The sequence below is a fragment of the Rhipicephalus sanguineus genome, chromosome 3 (assembly GCF_013339695.2).
Source record: "Rhipicephalus sanguineus isolate Rsan-2018 chromosome 3, BIME_Rsan_1.4, whole genome shotgun sequence".
NCBI classification, from domain to species: Eukaryota; Metazoa; Arthropoda; class Arachnida; order Ixodida; family Ixodidae; genus Rhipicephalus; species Rhipicephalus sanguineus.
Genome location: NC_051178.1, coordinates 2,975,350 through 2,997,948, shown reverse-complemented (window position 1 = coordinate 2,997,948; position 22,599 = coordinate 2,975,350). Strand labels below are relative to the sequence as shown.

The following is a 22,599-nucleotide window of genomic DNA, read 5'->3' as shown; positions in this document are numbered from 1 at the left end:
AAGGAAGGCATCCTCCACGATCCAGCCAAGTTTCGGGCCGTGACAGAGTTCCCCAAACCTGCGTCCGTCAATGAACTGCGCAGTTTCGTAGGACTATGCTCCTACTTTCGGCGCTTCATCCGAAACTTCGCGACTATCATATCACCGTTGACGAAGCTCCTTGGAAGTAACGGGCCCCTCAATTCGTGGTCTTCAGAGTGCGACGACGCTTTCGCAAAGCTCCGTCGTTTGTTGACGTCTCCTCCTATTCTACGCCACTACGACCTTACGGCCCCTACAGAGGTACACACGGACGCCAGCGGTGTTGGCCTCGGTGCTGTCCTTGCGCAGCGCAAACCTGGGTTCCCGGAATATGTCGTCGCATATGCAAGTCGTACGCTTACTAAAGCCGAGACCAACTACACCGTCACCGAGAAAGAATGCCTGGCAATCATTTGGCCCTTACGAAGTTCCGATCTTATTTTTATGGTCGGCCATTTGATGTCGTCGCGGACCATCATGCACTGTGCTGGTTGTCGTCATTGAAGGATCCCTCAGGCCGTCTCGCCCGTTGGGCAGTTCGCCTGCAAGACTACGACATCCGCGTGCTGTACCGCAACGGACGCCAGCATGCTGACGCCGACGCCCTGTCGCGCTCTCCCTTGCCTGACGACAATGCCTACAGCTCAGCGTCTCACTTTGTCGTTTCTTCCATCGACATTCGCACCATCGCTACCGAGCAGCGCAAGGATCAATGGATTGCCTCACTGATAGACTTGCTGACTGATCCATCGGCCACACCAACCACTCGCTCGTTGCGTCGTCAAGCCCCCCATTTCGCCGTTCGCGACCACCTGCTGCACCGACGCAATTACGACGGCGACGGCCGCCAGTGGCTACTAGTAATACCCCGCAGTCTGCGTTCTGACATATGCGAGTCGTTCCACTCTGATCCGCAGTGTGCACACTCTGGGGTATCGAAGACCTACCACCGCATTCGCCAACGGTATTTTTGGCGAGGGATGTACCGCTACGTGCAGAAGTTCGTTCGCTCCTGCATCGATTGCCAGCGCCGCAAAACTTCAACGCACATGTCGCCGGCAGGTCTGCAACCTCTACCTTGCCCTGACCGACCGTTTGGACGCGTTGGCATCGATTTGTATGGGACACTTGTATGGGACAAATATATAGGATAAAGAGAACTTCTTCTGGCTACCGTAATAAAAATTGTGAAAAACTTCGTGCTATAATATAGGAAACAAAACAAATATTGATTTTACGCTGAGAGTTTCGGCTGGAGGACTAGCCTTCCTCAGAGGATGTAAGTGAAATGAATTCAAAAGGCCATGGCCGAACCCGCTGCACAAGGACCGCCCACCCAGTTCGGGGACCTGACGATACTTTCAAAAAAAGAAAAAAAAAGAAAAAAAGAGAGAAAAAATAAAGAAAGAAAGAGAGAACTAACGAAGGAAGCAACAGTGACAAAACGAGGGAGGGAAACAACCGCGGGAGGAGAGGCGGAGAGCCGCCGGAGGCGGGCGAGGCGGCGGGTTATGCCCGTCTTATCTTCGTACGGTAGATGCAAAGCGGCGTGAGCAAGGGACGAAGGAAAATGGGAAAAGACAAATGTCACTTCTACACATCACACACGGCGTGCAAGTTCAGATGGCTTGGCGGTTAGCTCGCGGCGCCGGGCTGTGTACACACATACGACCCGCTCCAGCTCTGGGAAGAAGAAGAGTATTGTGACGTCGAATTAGTGTACAGTATATCACTACCTTGCGGAAAGCAATGAATAGGACAAACTTCAATATGCATCAGCACAAGACTCAGAGAGCATCGGTACAATTGCAAACAACTAAGCCATCCAGGTAATCTAGCTACACATCGTAATTGATGCTCATGTGCGCCTGAATTTGCTAAAACAAAAATCATTAAACATGTGAAAGACGACAGAGAGAGACTGGTTTGTGAAGCAGCTATCATGGCTTCTCTGGGTGACGAAAATTGCGTCAGCATGCTGTCCATACATTTATCTTCTGCAGAAGTGAATCTCGTGGTGAAAGCGCAAAAAAAAATTGGCCGCGTATCTGCGTGCTTCGCTGCAAATGTCGTCTAAAGACGATAGAAGAGGCGTGGACGCCATCTGCCAATACGTCGGGAAACATGAGTGTTGTGTTGCGGGCTGGTAGTCCCGGCGCAGCAGCAGGCGAAGACCGCCGGTGACCAACGCGACCGGCGGGGACACCAGCCAGCCCGAACACGCGGTTTGGCGCGAAGCGCTGAAGCAGAAGAAACGTCCGCACTCAACGAGTACTCTCCTCACACTCTTTTATTTACACGTCGCCTGGGTAAAACAGGAATGCCAGAGCGGCGCCCCATGGCTTTCGTACAGTGCAGTACAGAACCGAAACCGAAACACAACAATGAGCTCGTGCAGAGGGCACGGAGGAAGGCATGCTTCAGCGCAGTCGTATTTTCAGCGCAGCTTAAGAAACTAGGGTCTTTAGAATTACGTATGTATGTATTTTCTATTAAAGGAACACACCACCTAATACTTACCTAGTGATGTTGCGCCTCAGATAAGCGTAATGTTTGCTTTTTGATCGACAATGTACACATGTATGAACCTAGTCAGCCGTTCAAGAAGACTGGCCCTTGGGCAAGTGGTTCAACTGTGGCCGAGTGGCTGAATCGAGGGACGTGCCGAGAAACAGAAGGACAGAACAAAATTTCTCTGTTTAAGTATCCCAAGAAAGACTATCGTCTTTAATAGATGACGCGTAGGCGAGGGTGCTGTGTTCTTGTCACTCTGACGTGTGCCTTGTATTTTATACGTATATATATGTGAACACCTCACGAAATGAAACAGTTGAAAGATGCGCTTTGTCCTGTTCAGCTTGTTAATGCAGCTTGCCGTTGTACAGGCTATACGCAGCTGAGCGTATCGAGTAGTACAAGTACTGGCATGCACTGCGGCAGCGGTGACGTAGTGCAACTCGCGTTGAGATCGTTCCGCTCGAGAAAAGAACAAGCCTACAAACGTTTGCTGACCTAAGAAAACAGCAAAGAGTCAAAACTGATTTTATCAAAAGATGATAAAAAATGGACGCCTACATCACTTGTGCTGGCCGTGCGCACGGCACAAGTATTCATGTTCTTTTGCCGTCAGGGCAATGGGTGGCACGCTCACACAATTCGTACCTAATGTACCAATTTCCTTTCCTTATAGCCCTTCATTGCCGCACGTGGGACATCAGAAATGGCAAACCCCTTTATGATAAGTGCCGAGTGATGCGACAAAGCGGATCCGATTTAACGGTCGAAATTATTGAGTCAGCGGAAATTGTTAGAATAGTCTTGGAGTAGGTACGAATTGTGTGAGCATGCAGTCCATGGCCATGATGGAAAAAGAATTTGAATATTTGCCTGCTGCGCATGATCAGCAGAATTCATGTAGGCTTTAATTACTGTCGATATATTTCTTTAGAGTTATGCTGTGTTTCTATACGTCTCGCTCTCTTTATATTGTTGTTCTTTTCTGCAATAAACTTCACTGGAAAGTCAGCGCTTCGCCTTTCGTGTTAGTTACTCTCCTTCGTCCTTCTCGTTTCCGCGCTGTTATACTTTAGTATTTTCAACCAACCTGCCCACACAGTTTCTTTTCATATTCTTACTTTTTCGAGAAATTCCTTGAAGTAAGCACAGTCATGAGCGGAATGTCTTTGAATAAAAGAATAATAACATCTGGGGTTTAACGTCCCAAAACCACGATATCTTGATGAGGGAGGCCGTAGTGAAGGGCTCCGGAAATTTCGGCAACCCGAGATCCTTTAACGTGCACCTAAATCTAAGTACACGGTCCTCAAACATTTTCGCCTCCATCAGAAAATGCTGCCGCCGTGGCCGGCATTCGCTCCCGCGACCTTCGGGTGAGCAGTCGAGCGCAATAACCACTAGATCATCGCGCCGGGTCAAACGGCTATCAATAAACGAGAATGCAAAATTTGAAATTGACTAAAGACTAATACTATTTTAGGCACTTGAAATGCTTAATGTGTTAACCAAGTTCATTTTCTTCTTATGCCAAAATTTGTGACACCACGTGACTGGATATTCTAGACTAGCGCAAAGTTAGTGTACTCGGTGATCACGAGCAATTCGTATATTGTATTTTTTGTACGCTTATTGTACTCCACTCGTATTGGAAACGACACTGTGTTCTTGAATAGAAACAATACTACGTTCGCAGAGAATGGGACAAGGAGATCAGGAAGATGAAGCAAGGCAAGCGACCCAACCTGCTCAACGCAATTTTCAGGGCCTTCGGATTCACATACATCATGGTATCGCTACTCGTACTGATAGAGGTAAGAGAAATGGGCAACCTTTTCTGTTGTGAGTTCGCTGTCTAGAAAGCGACGCAAGCTGACACATAAGTTTTAATGAAGTTGAACGCTGAGCGAGGGTTCGTATACATAGCCACGTAATTGAATTGTCGCTATTCGTTTAGTCTTGAGGTCCCTTAGGTCAAATATAACAGCACGAATCATATATGATCTATAAATTTGATACATTCAAGGCTGGACTAAATAAATATCAATCCGGGCATTCTGTCTTCAATTCGCGCTCTGGGAGATTCCAGATAATAATAATAATAATCATAATCGTAACCGAATCTCTCTCTGTCTTTTTCGGATATCGCTGTTCACAACTTTAACGTACCGTGGCGCCGCCGAGCGGTGGCTGGCGGAAGCTCTGCAGAGATTATTGAAATGTTTGACCCGCTGAAGTCAGCGTATGCTGCCACTTGTTTTGTCTCGTTTGGGGTCCTCTTGCACCTGTGCGTACGGTCTAAATATTACCGTGACACGTTCGGTTCCTCAATCTGAACGGAACATAAAAATAAAAAGGCAACTGATTTTACTGCGGGCCTCGATGATCACGGCGTACAGCGGGAGGCAAAGCAAGCCTCCCCTTCAGACTAGCGCCTCAAAAAACCGTGAGTGCCTCAGCAGGTTAACTTCGCAAGCAAATAACCAATGCCCATGAATGTATGCAGCATCCCATTGTGTGCCCGAGTATATATTTGCTACCTCATATGACATTTCTCGCGCTTCCTTCCTCCGCTCGACCCGGTCGCTGTGCAGACAGCACCAGAACTGATTAGGAATGCGTTCCGCCTCTTGAATATGAAAGGTCCGCTTTCAGAGCGTCCATCGCATCATTCCACGTCTGAAGTGGCTGTGAAGTGCCTCCGTGACCTTCACATCATCACTTTTTGTTCAGTATTACTTGCTGATGGCGCTGTTTTTCGTCCCTGTTCCATACGATGTTATTTATTGCACTTCCCAAACACCGAAAACGTGGAATGATAACCGGAACGTCCTTTCTTAAACGTCAAAATTGCGTCTTGCCGCTGGTTCCATTCGCTGCTTGCCAACTTATTGTGACATTTCGCTGTCTTTTTGTTCTTATTTTTTTTTTCAAGAGAACGCAATAAAGTCATATTTCGGATAATCGCACATGTCTCAAATGGTTCTTGTGTATCGGTCTCGAAAGGCAACACGTTTTATTTTTCGTTTGCTTACATTACTTCGTGCTTTGAAGTGAGCTGAGCAAGCTACGCGGAAGAGTGCAATGCAAGCAAAAATGAGATAAAGCACGTCTCCGAGAATGTCTGTGACATTACTGAGAGATCTTTACTGAGTTTCCCATTATCATATTGTGCTAGCCACACAGCAGGCGTTGCAGAGCGCGATTATGCACCGCAAGCAACACGACGAGTGTGTTTGCCTTATTTACAATTGTGTGCATATTTATCTTCCTAATGTGGTTGCAATCACTCACCCGACATTCCTTTACTTGCTACAATATGTTACCGCAACCCTGCTTTCACAAAGACATAAATCGGAGTGCGACCGAAGCGCAGAGAACTGAACTATTCTGCAAACGTGTGCATTCCAAACCGTCTAGTAGCGGACCGATAATCTCAACGACCACCATGTTGTATGTAAAGTCGCGCCACCTATAGGCCGTGAAAGTTGCGAACAGAAGCACGCTGTCGGGCATGCAACATCCTCACGCGCATTTCAAGGGGGAGGGAGGGGAGAGAAAAAAAGAGGGGGCAGCTTTTCCAAGACCCCTCCCGAAAACTAAACCACTCCGACACTCGAAAGACTGAAAGATTCCACCCCCCGCCAAAACTCTGAAAGGTATTCTCCATATACTTTGGAAACAATATCTTGAGCCACAGACCGGAGATCATGGCTGCCTGTTTTTCAGTGAACGTACCTATCTACACTTTTCCCGGACTTATACTAAGCTTTTTCAGTTGACCCCTTTTTTAAGCGCTTATCCCTTCTTGTGAAGCCTCATCCCCTCTCAGGCTTCACGAGCACCTGTAAAAGGGGGGAGCCGAAGACGTGAGGCGTGACAATGAACTTCAGTCCATTGTCACACCTCACGGAATATAGTCACTTATTGTGTCCCAGCTTCGGGAACAAGTGAGGAGGGGGCAGCCAGAACATTGGAGCTCGACTATGGACCACAGGAATGTACTTCATGTCTCCACCTGGACGATCTGTGTATATCTGCATAGCTTTACTTTTTTTTCTTCAGGAAACACATGTTGTTCGTATGTCCAAGTATGTGCACATGGTTTGTTCGCGACTCGTTTTCCTTCTTCCTTAAGGTTTTCACTTCTTTTAAATGCGAATGCATTTCTTAGTCGGGCTATGTAAGGCATCCGGCGTTGTCCGCGCGCCGGCAGGTGTTATCTCTCCGCTCTCACTCCCTCTCCCATAGCGACAGCTGCGGGCGCGCGCGCTTATCCTCGCCCCTAGCCACCGGAGCATGTGGTGCGAGAGAGTAGGAGAGGGTAGGTGCAGTGCTTCGCCGCTCCTTCTCTCGCCGTTCGCTCTCTCTCCTCCCTGCGCCCCACTCTCCCGTCCGCTCGCGCCTCACTCTCGACCTCGCTCTCGCTGGGCGCCTCTCCAGGCGATGGCAGAAGTCGGTGAAGGCGAATGTCTGACGGCAACGGTACGGAGTCTTTGTAGTGACCGTGTACCTCGCGCCCAACCTCGCTCGTGACGCCGTTGCCGTGCAACTGGACGCGGCTATGGAAAGTGTGTGTGTGCGCTCCAAAGTATCTGACCCCGTCGTCTTGATTGGTGACTTTAACGTGGACGTGAGAAAAAAGAGCGGCGAGTGGTTGGTGGAGTACATGCGGGCAAAGTACTCTATGCAGTGTGCCTCCGCCGAGTCCGACAAGTGTCCGACTACCATTCGCGGAAGTTGCATTGATCTCACTTTTATCCGATACTGTGACGTGTGCATGCTTCTCAAAGACCCTTTGACTGTACACTTTAGCCACCACAAGCCTGATATTATGGCCGTCAAGTACAATGACAACACAAACAGGTGCTGATGAATATGTAAATAAATGGTTGCGGTACAAATCCTCGTCTCGTCATTATTTACGCCATTAAAATTACTACGCCGTGTACTCTCGGCGCAAGAAATGCATTCGCATTTCCTCACGATTCCCTTCGGGGAGGTGGGGGCATTTTTTATTGCGATAGCAATTATATGGACAGTCTCGGCTGAATTTTGCCGTCGCCGCCGTCATGCACCGTATATGTATAAGTATGTATATATATATATATAAAAGCCCCAAAGAAAAATAATTCAGAAAAATGCTTCCAAAGCGCGGAATCGAACCAGGGACCTCTTGCTCCGCAGCGAGTGGCGCTATCCACTACGCCACGAAACGCAGATCCCCCACGCAGCTAACGGCTAGCGTTATATACACACCATTTACCGCTGGACGGACTCAGAGACGGCAGGCGCTTATAAGCGTTTCTTCATTACCAGCGACATGGCGCTAGGAGCGCAACGGGCGCATTTAAAAGTCGTCGGCGAGCTCGCTCGCTCGCTTGCTCGCTTCTTCTTATATTTGCGCAGTTAGAACCTTGCCCTTGCGCTGTCTGCTCGCGCGGTTTTCTCGTGGTGAGGGGAAGAGGGATGTTTCACGCTTTCACCGTGATGTCCGCGCTCATGTTACGGAGCGTACGAAAGTCACTCGACCTCAAGGGACGCCGCTAAACGAACAAACAGAAGATGAGCGCGAACTATCAAGTGTCACAGCTCGACACTTGAAGCACGCTAGTTTCCTTCGCTGCTTCGGCCGCCTTTGCAACAGGTGCGCTGTTTAAACTGAGAGTGTTGGCGAGCCTCAATTCGTATAGCATGAGTTTCTTGCTATCGCATTCATTGCTTCGCCCTTGCGGCGAAACTGTGACTTTTTTATGTTTATTTTCATAACTTTTCAGTCTTAGTTTTTACTTTTTTTTCTCTCTCTCTGCTCGGAGGACGATGATATAAAAACTCATCGAAGCCTGGTAAATTTCGTCTTGATGAAGGTCAGCCTCAGATCGAAACGTCGACAATTAAGGTTTTTTAGAAGCGTATACTTTTTTTCCTATTTACTTTACGGCAACCAAGGACAGACTCTTCATTATCTACGTATATATATATATATATATATATATATCTATATATATATATATATATATATATATATATATATGTATATATATATATATATATATAAACAATGAAGTCCTAACAAAGGACCCGGAAGTACAAGTTTAAAAAAAATCAAGCACGTAGGAAAAATTGTTCTGTAAAGGACTGAAGTCACTCCGACGAAGGCCGGTCCCGCGGCCGTAACGTCAGTCCTTTACAGAACAATTTTTCCTACGTGCTTAATTTCTTTGAACTATATATATATATATATATATATATATATATATATATATATATATATATATATATATATATATATATATATATATATATATATATATATGTATAGATATATATTGCAACAAACAAGTACCACGGTGTACTTGTTCCTTTCGCAAAGTCTGGTCCACCAGACGAAACGTTAGTGAAAATACACAGTGCCAAACCAACGAAAGTCGCAATCACTTTCTTCATTCCTTATTATATCGGGGTCTCCGTGATTATTTTCCCACTCTAATATATAGACCCCGATAGAATAAGGTATGAAGAAAGCAGGAATCTAACCCAAGCATTCTGCGTGGCAATCATGTATTCTACCAAAGAGCCACTCCAGATCTACAAACTGGTTTGGAAAAACAGCCTGTGCTGGCGTAATGGCGGTGCAACGTCAATTGTGGTTGTGGTGCTGGCTAACTAATTGTGCAAGAAAGCAATAAACACTACATGATACTCCTACGATACAGGCGTCATATCAGTACGTTGGTAGTTCCAGTGTTAGCTCCGCTTTTATAGCAGCCCAATAAACATTACCTTTGTATTCCTATCATTCCGCAAGCTAATTTAAAGCATCGCTCGACCCGGGAGGAATACATTGATGAAAGTTACGTAAGGTACGTATGATATTTATATCATCGCGCCGTAAAGTGCACTTAGTCCGCCAGAACGACGCAGTGTCCTCTTCATTTCTTACGAGGCTGGGCGATGGCCTCTTGCTGACTGAGGATGATGCCAGATTGATTGACAGCCGCTCTGTAGACTAGGCTACGTAGGCCACATACGCCCAGGTAGTCTACCAATACGGCAAGCGCCATTCACTGAGGTTCGTCTACGGATCACTATCCAGGCCTACCAGCCTCGACGGCCTATATCGACAGACAATTTGTCGATGAAATTACAAATGCATTGACAATTTCCAACAGCTGTAGCATACCCCATACTTCACTACACATGCACCTCTCGTCACCGCGATCACGACCGGATCCGATAACAAGTCACGACCAGCTGCTGGGGCTCAGTGACCACGGTGATGATGACCTTGAACAAGAACGGTCAAGAACGTCTTGCACACATGCACACGTGTTCGTGAAATATGCGTGCGTTCTCCATCATAAGGGACAAGTATAAGCACCACATATCAGCGTACCGCTTCTAGTGGTAATACCCGCGATGCCGTTGGCAGCGTTACTTAACTGTAAGCAACCGGTTATATAATCATTCTGAAAAGACAGGGCGTGCAAACACGGACACAAGAAAGAAGTCAGGACACCACAAACGCCGACTAACAACTGAAGATACCCACAACGGCTGAAAAGAAAGAAGGCACGAAAACTTATCTGTGCATGCCCATGCAACAGGCGAACCTATCAATCCGGCACGCGTGGTGGTCTACATGGAAGATATATGTTAAGCCATTTGATTTCATCTTTATGCAAGTTAATCGACGGTTGGCTCACGCATGCGCTACCACTATTCTCGATGTGCCATGCTTCAATGATCAGGCGCGTTTCTTCATTTCTATGCCGGTACAACACTGCTAATTCAACGAATTTTGGCGTGCACTGACAATCTCGACAATGTAAAGATAGATTAGAAGGTGAGCCTCCTGTTAACGATCTCTTATGTTCCAACAATCTCTGGGTAATGCATTGGCCCGTCTGTCCTACGTAGAAGCGGCCGCAGCTGTCTTTTTAGAATGAATACGTAGCAACTAGCTCAGCTCTCTGTTATTCTAAGCTTCATGGTTATATAACATTTATGCGGCTCTTGAACATATATGTGTGCGTATAAAATTTATAGAAGTCTTTAGAGTCATTTTGTAACGTTTCGCTCAGTAAAAAAATGTTGCAGTGGCTTAGCTCGGCTATGCCAGGATAACGTAGCGTTAGTAAAGGTTCAGCTAATTATTCTTAACTAGCTTTCCTGATTGTCTAGGATTAGCTTGATTATCATGCCTACTGCTGCTCCAATGAAACACACGCGGTATACGTATTATGTGGCATATGTATATTTATTTTGCCAGGCAACTACTTCGGGATCCGATGAGTTAAGCTTCTGCGGTCTTCTGCGCAGTTGAGCAGCATTTGCGTGCTCCTTCTCCATGGCTATAACACACTGGCAAACGCCAGTCAGAGGCGCTATTAAGCGGCTCCAGCGCAGTGTCAGACGGCGACTGTACAGCGAAGGCGAATAGCTGCGCGCGCTCCAGCGCCAATACGTCTGCCAAGGCTACGACGTCTCTCCTCTGGAAAGCGCAGACCGGCGGCGGCAAAGTGCGAGGGAGGTGCCGGCTTCGGTGCGTGACATCACTGATCCTCGCGCATGCGCAGCACGGCTCTTGAGGATCCACGTGAAACTGGCTCGGCTAGGCCAATGTAGCTAACGCTACAAAATTACGCCGCAGTCACCTTCCCGCCGCATGCTTCGCATAACATCGAATCCCACGGTACGTGGGATCTATCGAATTTTTTTAGATGCGAAGCAGCTTATGCCGGAGTTCAATCCCGTGGTGGTGTGCGGCGTGACCACACTTACTGCGCATGCGCAAACCCTCTCCACACACCTCCTCTCCCCTCCCCTCCTTGTTTAGACAAAAGGCTCGCGTTAGGTCGTACACACGCCCAGTCACTGCGCCGGCAGCGCCAGTGTCATGAGTTCCAACGTCAACGTCAGCGCCAGTTGCAGTAATACCTTAACGCCTGCCGAGATCGCGGAGCAGCGGGTGGAGCAGCGGAAGACTCGAAGCGCAACGTAAGCGGCGGCAAGCGTACCCCGAGCTCCGGGCTAGGGAAGCCCAGCGCAAACGGCAACGTCGGCGGGAAACTGCTACGGATGAAACGCGGGCTCGACATGCCGAAACGCTGCTTCGCATCGCCTCATGGTCCCCTTCAGCGGGAGATGGTGTAATTTTTTGGCATAGGTTGACAGAAGCGTGGATCGTAATCTTTGCTACCTTGCAGAGACCATTTTTAGGTACGTCGAATATTACATAATTTTTACATGGTTTGCAGGAGGCGTTTTTGTTCAGAAATCAGGAATATGCAACGGATCAAGAGTGGCTACGGTGTTATCTAACAATTTTTTGGCAAAGGTGGACAGAAACGTGGATCGTAATCTTTGTGGCCTTGTACGGACCATTTTTAGGAACGTCGATGATTACATTATTTTTGCCGAATCGGGCATGGCAACATCGTGGATGATTGACATCTTAAATGTGTTTAGAGAGCAAGGCATGAGAGTGTCCCTCACTATAGAAACTGCTGTTAATGATTCGATAAAGTTTTTAGATGAGCGAACTTTTGGTTCAGGTCATACCTGTTGGCAATATAGTCCCAGGAGCGTTAAGCCTTTGTTGGATTACCGGTCAGCTCACTCAAAGGTTGTTAAGAATGGCATAGCCATATCTTCTCTGCGATCAGCCGTGACAAAATTATGTGAACACATGACGGAAGGAAGCGTTAATTTTAAGCAAAATGGAAAGGCGAGCTAGTTGTTAATGATTCCTAATAGTCTAATAGTTGCGCAGAAAGGGTTAGTCGAGCGTCAAGTTTAGGTATCTTTTCTGTTCAAGCAATAAAGCTTCCAGTTGTGAGTAAGCGTTTGTGGTGTTCACTTTATTGTCTTCGCCTTTTTTGCGCAACTATTACACCATTTTGAATGTTCAGTTGAGCAAATTTAAGAGGGCGAGCTACTCGAACCAGACGACAGTTCTCGCATGTAGCCGGGTTTTGCGGGAGCTAAAGAAATTGATGGCAGAGCAGCAACTAGGCGTGACGGAGCCGAAAGCAAAAGACAAAGTGAAGTTTGCGGTCACACCTTATGTGCATGGGTTATTACATCGGCTCAAAAAGGTGGGCGCACGGCATGAGGTGAAGGTGGTGGTTTCCGCGGAACACAAGGTGCGCAGCGTATGTCCCCGGTGCGCAGACGCTTAGAATAAAGTTCTAGGACCAGTCAAGCATGCAGCATTAACCACACCTACAGACACGTGCCATGCGCCTCGGGAGTTTTGTATAGCATCCCGTTATGATATCGCCGCGTTTACGTTAGCCAGAGGGGCAGATGTCTGAATCTGCACAGTAATGAACATAGGAACGCAGTTAAAGGCCCCGCATTTTGGACACACCTTGGCATGCATTGCAGGGACTGCGGGCGCTCCGCGGATTTCACAGGCACCACAGTTTTATTCCGTCACAAGGACAAGGTTAAAAGGGAGATCTGTGAGGCCTTCCAAATGAAAAAAAAGTTAGGCAGATCCCACGTACCGTGGGAGTCGATGTTATGCGAAGCATAACGCGGGAAGGTAACTGGCGTAATTTTTTTTCCTGAGCGAAACATTACAAAATGACGCTAAAGATATTTATAAATTTTAAACGCACACATATATGTTGAAGAGCCGCATATATGTTATATAACCAGTTGCTTACAGTTGGGTAACGCTGCCAACGGCAACGTGGGTATTAATACTAGAAGTGGTACGCGGATATGTAGTGCTTATACTTGTCCCTTATGATAAAGAACGCACGCACGTTTCACGAGCACGTGTGCATGTGAGGAAGAAGTTCGTGACATTTCTTGAACAAGGTCATCATCACCGTGATCAGTGAGCCCCAGTAGCTGGTCGTGACTTGTTATCGGATCCGGGCGTGATCGCGGTGGCGAGAGGTGCATGTGTAGTGAAGTATGATGTATGGTACAGCTGTTGGAAATTGTCAATGCCTTGGTGATTTCGTCGACAAATTGTCTGTCGATATAGGGCGTCGAGGCTTCTAGGCCTGGATAGACCCGTAGACGAACATCAGTGAATGGCGCTTGTCGTATTGGTAGACTACCTGGGCGTATGTGGCCTACGTAGCCTAGTCTACAGAGCGGTTGTCAATCAATCTGGCATCATCCTCAGTCAGCAAGAGGCTATCGCCCAGCCTCCTGAAAAATGAAAAGGACACTGCGTGGTTCTTGCGGACTAAATGCACTTTACGGCGTGATGATGTGAATATCATACGTAACTTTCCATAATTTATTCCTCCAGAGTCGAGCAATACTTCAATATAGCTTGCGGAATCATAGGAATACAAAGGTAATGTTTATTAGACTGATATATAAGCGGGGCGAACACTGGAACCACCGACGTTAATCTGATATGACGTCTGTAACGTAGGAGTATCATGCAGTGTTTATTGCTTTTGTTTTGTTTATGTTTATGTTTTGTTTATTGCCACGCAGAATGCTTGTGTTCGATTCTTACTGGGACGCTAATTTTCATTCTTTCCATTCGTCCGGTCAACGCTGCCGATGTCGGTATTTCTTAACGCTCTCCCATTTAGGTTACCAATGTCCGTTATCACCGTTCCTGAGTATAAACTGTCAATCACCTCTGGCGCATACCAGTACACCGCGGCCCGTAAATGGGTATGTGCCACAATGGGTATGTGCCACACGTGTCTGGATGGAAAGGGTTTGACGACGTACGCGACATGATTTTCACGTTATTCATGTCATGACCCGACAGTCATATTCGTCAAATCCTCTTACCCTCCCATGCCAATTTTGGTCTACACCAAGTCAAGAAGGCGATCAGGAGAACACCCGGACGTAGGCGGCTAGACAGATAGATAGATACGTAGATAGAAACGCTGAAAGTGCCAAAGGTTCGCTAAGAAATGCTTCGCATTTAAAAAAAGGACATAGATGCGTGAGGCACGTCATTGGCACTAACAGATATAGAACTATCTTTTTTTTTGGGCACACCGAGTAGCGCCTAGCAAGGGCCAACAGATGTGTGATCACCTCGCCATGTTGTTAGGCTTTGAAGTGATGTGTGACGTATAATTTAGTTATATTTTTTCTCGCGCAGTGACGCATGCGTGTTATGTCCTTCCGTTTTTCCTTGAATAAACTTTAGTTGAAAGTTATCGCTTTTGTTGTCGTGTTTTCTCCCTTTGTCCCCGTAGTAAGCGCCCGCTATCCTGTGAAGATGAATACCTACCAACTCGCCCAGCTTTCTGCTTTGCTGAAGTGGCTTAACGGGATACATGTGTATGTAGCGGCAACAATACGAATGGAATAAGCTTTTTTTACAAAGACAGTAATAACAGTCGGGAAGTGAAAACTACACGTTCAAGATGACAGAAGTAATAATAATAATAATAATAATATTAATAATAACAATAATAATAATAATAATAATAATAATAATAATAATAATAATAATTATTATTATTATTTTAATAACATTAATAATATTAATAATAATAATAATAATTAATCAATCATTTATTTAACGTGCCCAGGAACAACCGTGAGGTCTTTGTGCAGGCGCACGCAAAAAAAATCAATAAAAATAAACAATACAATACAGACAGTCTTCAGAAATAAAAAGAGCAAAAACACGTAGACAAAGAGAAATGAACACAAAAGGGGAGGAGTAAAATAAGACAATATGAGAAATATTGGAGGGGAATAAAAAATTATATTGCACATATACAACTATGCGGAAAGACGGAGAAGGGTAGACTTTGTACATTGTGCCATACTATGTCAAAACAGTGCAAAGCTCGGATAAAAACAATGATTGTGGACTATGAAACACGTCAAGATCAAGAAAATTAATATTATAAAGACTTTGTATTCTGTCAACGATAGAGTGTTGGAAGAAGCAGGCGGGTACATGAAACGGTCTGTTCTCTCTGGTTAACTTACGCGGAATTCGAAAATTAACACAATTGAGAAGTACAGGGCAGGATATGATACCGTGGACTAGCTTGTAGAGAAATAAGAGATCAGAACGATTTCGTCGGCAGTGAAGTGATGGCAGTGATAATGATTCAGTACTACTTGAACGAGATCCAGAGTCATTTTTAGCAAAGCGATGGTTATATATGCTGATGAATCTTTTCTCGACTCGTTCAATGGTTTTACCGCTGGATTGAGCAATGCCATTCCATATCACGGACGCATACTCAAGTTGCGGAAGACATATTGCCGTGTACAATTTGTGTAGGGCCATGGGAGACCTGAATTCTCGAGATATTCTAAAAACACATCCGAGAGAACGAAGGCCCCGCATAGCAGCACGCTTAACGTGAGAAGAAAAGTTTAACGCGCTGTCAACAACAACACCACGATCACTGATTTCATAAGCCTTGCATAACGGCACAGAATTGACAAAGTATTGAAATGACACGCTAGATGTTTTGCGAGTGATAGACATGAATTTTGTCTTTGAGGTATTTAGAGAAAGGTTATTGCCGTTGCACCATTCGGAAAAAGAACACAAATCTGACTGCAGCAAGCGACAGTCGTTAACTGAATGAATTTCCTTAAATATCTTGATGTCATCGGCATACAAGAGGAAAGAAGAATTACGAATGGCAAAAGAAACATCATTAACGTAAATTAAAAATAGGAGTGGGCCTAATACCGACCCTTGAGGGACCCCACTAGTCACTTTATACAAAGAAGAGGTTTGGCCATTTACGGCAACATAACAAGATCTATTGAGCAGATAGCTGTGCAAGAGATTCACAATGGACAAGTCAACGTCAAAGTTCGCAAGTTTAACCATAATCAGTGTGTGGCTGACTAGGTCAAAAGCCTTGCTCAGGTCACAGTAGATTACGTCAACCTGTCCTCTCTGAGAAATAGGTGTGGAGATCTGCGTCATGAAACTAGCAAGATTTGTGGTAGTTGAGCGGCCAGCAAGAAAACCATGTTGATTTGGAATCAATGAGTTTTTCACACTAAAAGACAATATTTTGTGAAGAGCCAGTTCGAAGATCTTTGATGTGGCACATAGTAGAGAAATCGGGCGATAATTAGAAACATCTGTCTTAGAGCCCGACTTAAATACTGGGAAAACACGAGCAGTTTTCCACATGCTATGAAATGTGGAAGTGTCCAGGCAGTTATTAAATATCGTAGTCAGTACTGGGACAAATATAGTACCATATGCTTTTAGTATGGCGGAGGGGATGCCATCTGGGCCACATGATAAGGATGGTTTTAAGCGCTTAATGCATTCGCTGATAAGATTTTCATCCAGCGACAAAGCACTGGATGAGCTAACTGCCTTGGGCTGTTGTCTGATATCAGTGCTGGAGTCTGAGGCCTTATAAACGGATGAGAAATGTGTGGCAAAACAGTCAGCGACGGCATGCACTTCTACCCCATTTGAGTCTAGTAGTCTGAAGGACTCTCCGCTGTTGCTAGACCGTTTACGTACATACTTCCAAAACTCAGCCGGCCTGTCAGAGGCGCTTTTTTCTAAGAATTCAATGTATGAACTATGATCCCGTTTATATAGGCGTTTAGAGAGAGTTCAAAAAAAGCTGAACTCTTCCTTCCACTCGCTGGATGGAGAACATTTAGATTTCCTGTGTGCGTGATCTTTATGCTTCAGTGCACTGATAAGTTCAGATGAGAACCAGTGGGGATATTTACGTTGTTTAGGTGTATACTGGGGAATAAAATTAAGCATGCTGCTCAGTACAAGCTCCGTAAACCGATCAACCTGGTCATCAACATTAGGTTTGTCAGTAACCTGTGACCACTCAACGGTGGACAAGTGATGATAGAGGCCCGTGTAATCGATATCGCTGAAATACAGCGAACGTAAGAATAACGGGGCCACAGAGGAGACTTCGAGTACGATTACAAGACTTCTTGCTTTTTCACGTTCTACGTTCTCAGGAGAAAGCACTTTCGCAAGACAAATGCCGTTGTCGTCATACTAAAAAAGCAGGCTAGCGTGCGCTTCTTGTTACTGTTGAACAAGGTAAATTACGCGGAATGAAGACATGCTAGTGTGCCTGCATCCTCGTTGATATCGCCTGCTCCAGTGCTGAAACTGACTATCAGGTATGATTCGCGGTCGGATTTCGCGAACATGATTTCAACGAAAACTAGATTCATGAATGGTCGCTTTAATTTGGTCAAAAGAGTGGCGTGGCATGCGAACATGTGATAACTGTAGATAGGGAAAAGTAATTATATGCGATTTGTGTTTATTAAAGCTTGTTCTAAATGGGGTTTCTGTTTCACAAATATATTGTTTTGAACAGGCACTGCATTCCAACATGTACACAACAATATTGGTGTCCCAGTCAAATCTGCCACGAAGGTTTGCGCAAAAGTGGGAAGACGTGCTTGTAGCGTTCTGTGTTCGCGATTTCTTATCCTCTGTATGCACAGAGGAAAGCCGGTCGTAGGGCCGAAACATGAGATTAAATTGTGCTAAAAAAGGCCTACTCGTATATACCTGCGTATATATATATATATATATATATATATATATATATATATATATATATATATATATATATATATATATATATATATATATATATATAAGAGTAGATATGAATCAATGGGCTAGTTCTTCTCGGGTAGTGGGTTTAATACAACGGAGGCGTTGCCAACAGTGATATAAATATTTAATTCCCAACAGTTTCGGGAGGGGTCCTCCCTTCTTCGGGGGATGAGTTAAAACTGATGTCGAAGTTCGGTCTTGCTTCTTGCCGCGTCGCTCTCTCGCCTTCAAGGACATTTGAGAGAGTGGGGGAGATAGATTACGAGAAAAAGAAAGAAAAGGGAAAAAGAAAAAAAGAAAAAAAAGGAGAAGAAGAACACCGACGAATCAGAAAACGAGGCGAGGAAAAAAAAACGCTAACTGTGTATGGCATGAAGTCGATGAAGGTGTTTCTCGGTTCGCGTCGGGCGCAGGGCCACCCAAAATTGTTGTCGCGGAGGGCAGAATGGGGCACCTGAGGGAAGAGCGCCCCTTAATGGGTCGGCATACCGCCTTTCATCTTCGCCCGCTCCCTGTGAATAGGCTCCGAGTGGTGGAGGAGCGTAAGCACTTTACATTGTACAAGTAGTGAAAAAACATGAACAAAAAAATAAACAAAAAAGGGAGAAAGGAAAAGCAAGAAAGTAAACGACACTGCACTCGTACGAGCCAGTCAAGAAACAGGCATGGTCCCAATTATGATTCCGTGTTGCCAAATTCATTTTGGCTTATCTCTCGGAGGCAGGAGAGTCTTCCAGGGTCCTCATTGATGCCGGCTGTTAATGTTCTAAATTTAAAGATAAAATATGCCTCACGTTGTTCGCGCGCGCGCGTGTTTTGGAAACCGGACTGTAAAAGAGTTACGCTGATATTTTCAAAGCTGTGGTTTGGTAAGCGCAGATGTCTGGATAAGGGTAGCTTCGGCAGTGAAGTGGCGTGGTACCGGTGATTATTGAACCGCAGCCGAAATGGCGTGTCCGTTTGGCCGATGTATTCTTGCCCGCAGACGTTACAATGTAACATGTATATCACATTGCTGGAGTCACAATTTAGGTTTTGGGTGATGTTGAATTTGAAATCTGAGAAGCTTGCCTTTGATTCACGCGTTGTGACCATGTGTGGGCATACCTTGCAACGAGCTTTTCCGCAGGGGCGGCACCCTGGCTCAATTTTGGCGGGGTTTGTTTTTGCTCTGACAAGAATGTCCTTCAGGTTTTTATCCCTGCGGTACACCACGCGACGTGGCTCCGCGAAGATGGAAGTCAGTCGTTTGCTTTGCCTAATTATGTTGAAGTGGCGGGAAAGTATGTTGTTAACTCGTGGCACCGATGAGTAGTAAGTTAGTACAAGATTTGTTTGGGAAGCTGTTTTGGATACTGTTTTTGGCTCCTTAATTATGTCATTCCGGTTCACGTTGCGAGCACGTAGTATGGCATCGTCAATGATGTCTTCGGGATAATTTTGTTGTGATAGGGAATTCTTTAGGCGTTCTGCGTGTTTGTCAAATTCCTGTGTATCGGTGCATATTCTTCGATACCGGTAGGCCTGACAATATGGAATACCCGTCTTGCAATGTCTTGGATGGCTACTGTTGAAATGTAGGTACATTTGCTGGTCTGTAGGCTTTCTGTAAAGGTTTGTTGAAAGGCGTTCATGTTTGACAGAAACAGTCACGTCCAAGAAGTTAATGCTAGTTTTAGAAATGCTATGCGTGAATTTATTTGATGGGTGGAGCTCGTTCGAATCCCATATGAACTGTTGAAGGCTCCCCTCATCGTGGTTCCATATAATGAATATGTCGTCCAAGAATCTTCTGTAATACAAAGGTTTCAAAGCGCGCCCTTGAATAAATGGGATTTCAAGAGATGCCATAAAGGTGCTCGCAAAGTTCGGGGCCATTTTTGTGCCCATTGCAGTGCCACTGACCTGAAGGAAGTGCTTGCCATTAAACTCAAAATGGTTATGGTTTAGTACAAGATCGAGAAGTTTAGACAGTACCTCGCCACTTACACTGGTCGATGAGTCAAATTTCACATACTCAGAAACAGTAGCCCCAATTCCGTCGCGGTGGGGTATGTTAGTGTACAGTGAGCAGACGTCCATGGTCACCAGGAAGCTATCAGCTGGGATGTTGAGACTAGAAGTTTCGCGGATGAAATGGTTTGTGTCCTTTAGGTAAGAGGGAAAAGTCGGTGGGATGTCTATATATATATATATATATATATATATATATATATATATATATATATGAATTGCTAACATAGTACCCGGACATAAACGTTCAAAAAAATTCCGCACATAGCAAATTTTTTTTCGCTCCGAGGAAGGCCAGTCCCGCGACCGCAACGTCAGTCTTTTACAGAAAAATGTTTTCCTATGTGCTAAATTTTTTGAATTATATATATATATATATACTTTCTTATGTCGGCTACTTTACGCCTATTGATTAACTTCGAGAGCTCCGCCAGCTCTATTTTGTCTGTTGCATTTGAGGCTTTCATAGCTTGACGTTTCTTAATGAGGTTTTGCGTCTCTTGGGATAGCTTACCAGTGTCCTGTCTAACGACTGTACCCCCGACTTCCACTGCACACTCCTTGATGATACTTGATGATGAATGGTAATCTACCACTATCCCTCAAGAGGAAGGTATATAACAGCTGCATCTTACCGGTACTTACATACGGAGCAGAAACCTGGAGACTTACAAAGAGGGTTCAACTTAAATTGAGGACGACGCAGCGAGCGATGGAAAGGAAAATGATAGGTGTAACCTTAAGAGACAGGAAGAGAGCAGAGTGGGTCATGGAACAAACGGGGGTTAAGGACATCATAGTCGAAATCAAGAAGAAATGGATATGGGCCGGGCACGTAGCACGTCGGCAGGATAACCGGTGGTCATTAGGGGAACTGACTGGATTCCAAGAGACGGCAAACGCGTGAGGGGGAGACAGAAAATTAGGTGGGTAGATGAGATTAAGAAGTTTGCAAGTATAACGTGGCAGCAGAAAGCACAGGACCGGGTTGATTGGCGGAACATGGGAGAGGCCTTTGCCCTGCAGTGGGCGTAGACAGGCTGATGATATATATATATATATATATATATATATATATGTATATATATATATATATGTATATATATGTATATATATATATATATATGTATATATATGTATATATATATATATATATGTATATATATGTATATATATATATATATATATATATATATATATATATATATATATATATATATATATATATACGGTAGAAAAACAGGTCGACAAACGTGCGAAACACAAGTGTTACTTACGTTTCGGCAGGAGGGCCTGCCTTCGACTCTGAGGAAGGCAGGCCCTCCTGCCGAAACGTTAGTAAAACTTGCGTTTCGCACTTTTGTCCACCTGTTTTTCTACCGCCTCTTCCACCGGATCCATTGAATTTCACCCCACCATATATATATATATATATATATATATATATATATATATATATATATATATATATATATATATATATATATATATATATATATATATATATTGTCACGTGGTCGTGACGTCGACGAAGACAGCAGTCGGCGTTTTCAAGAGGAAACTGTTTATTTGACGAACTGGTGGCCGGGAAACGGAAAGTTGATTTACAGCAATACACACGGTATGCACTGATAGCGGCGAGCAGAGCGTCGACCGTCGATCAACTGACAAGCGGTCACGCGCTTCGGCTTTTATACAGGCGCTATCGAACTTTCCAGCAATATCGCTGGTGGCGGCGTAATCTCTAGACAAAGCGGGAACATTCGCGTGCGGGGCGCAATCTTAACAAACCGATCTACTACAATCGCGACGCTTCTAGAACACTACTTCGCGGACAGCGTCGAGCGTTGATAATCGTCCCTGCCGGTCAAACCCGAATACATCAAAACAAGACAAGAAGTTGGCGTGGCATTGCCCCCCTCTGCAAAAGCATCGTCCCGATGCTTGTGAAAGAACATAGAAGAGAAAAAAAAACAAGTGCATACACAAATAAATTACAATAACAAAGGAAAAAAAATAGAGTCCCCAGGCTCGCTAACGCGCAAAAAACGGCTTAAGGCGCACGACATGGACGATTTCAGGTCGCGCACGGCGCCGCTGAGAGTTCGTAATACCGTCAGGGACAACCTCATAGTCGAGTGCGCCGAGGCGTCGAAGTACCCTGTACGGTCCGAAGTATCGTCGAAGAAGCTTCTCACTAAGTCCTCGCCGGCGTATTGGCGTCCATACCCATACACGGTCACCGGGTTGGTAGTCCATGTGGCGTCGTCGAAGGTTGTAGCGGCGGCTGTCAGTCGTCTGCTGGTTCTTGATCCGTAGGCGGGCGAGCTGTCGTGCTTCTTCGGCGCGCTGTAGGTAGGTGGTCACGCCGATGTTTTCCTCGTCGGTCACGTTTGGTAGCATGGCGTCGAGCGTCGTTGCCGGGCTCCGTCCGTAGACCAACTTGTATGGCGTCATCTGCGTCGTTTCCTGTACGGCCGTGTTGTACGCGAAGG

At 45.4% G+C, this 22,599-nt stretch overlaps 1 protein-coding gene across 2 annotated transcripts in view; it reads left to right on the top strand.

Moving 5' to 3' along the window:
* LOC119386408 (ATP-binding cassette subfamily C member 4) overlaps positions 1–22,599 on the top strand; it is a 1,176,877-nt gene that overhangs the window by 144,736 nt on the left and 1,009,542 nt on the right. For both annotated transcript variants that reach the window (XM_037653719.2, XM_049414333.1), the window contains one exon: positions 4,232–4,349. In XM_037653719.2, the coding sequence (XP_037509647.1) occupies positions 4,232–4,349 (118 nt within the window). The remainder of the gene's footprint in view (positions 1–4,231; positions 4,350–22,599) is intronic.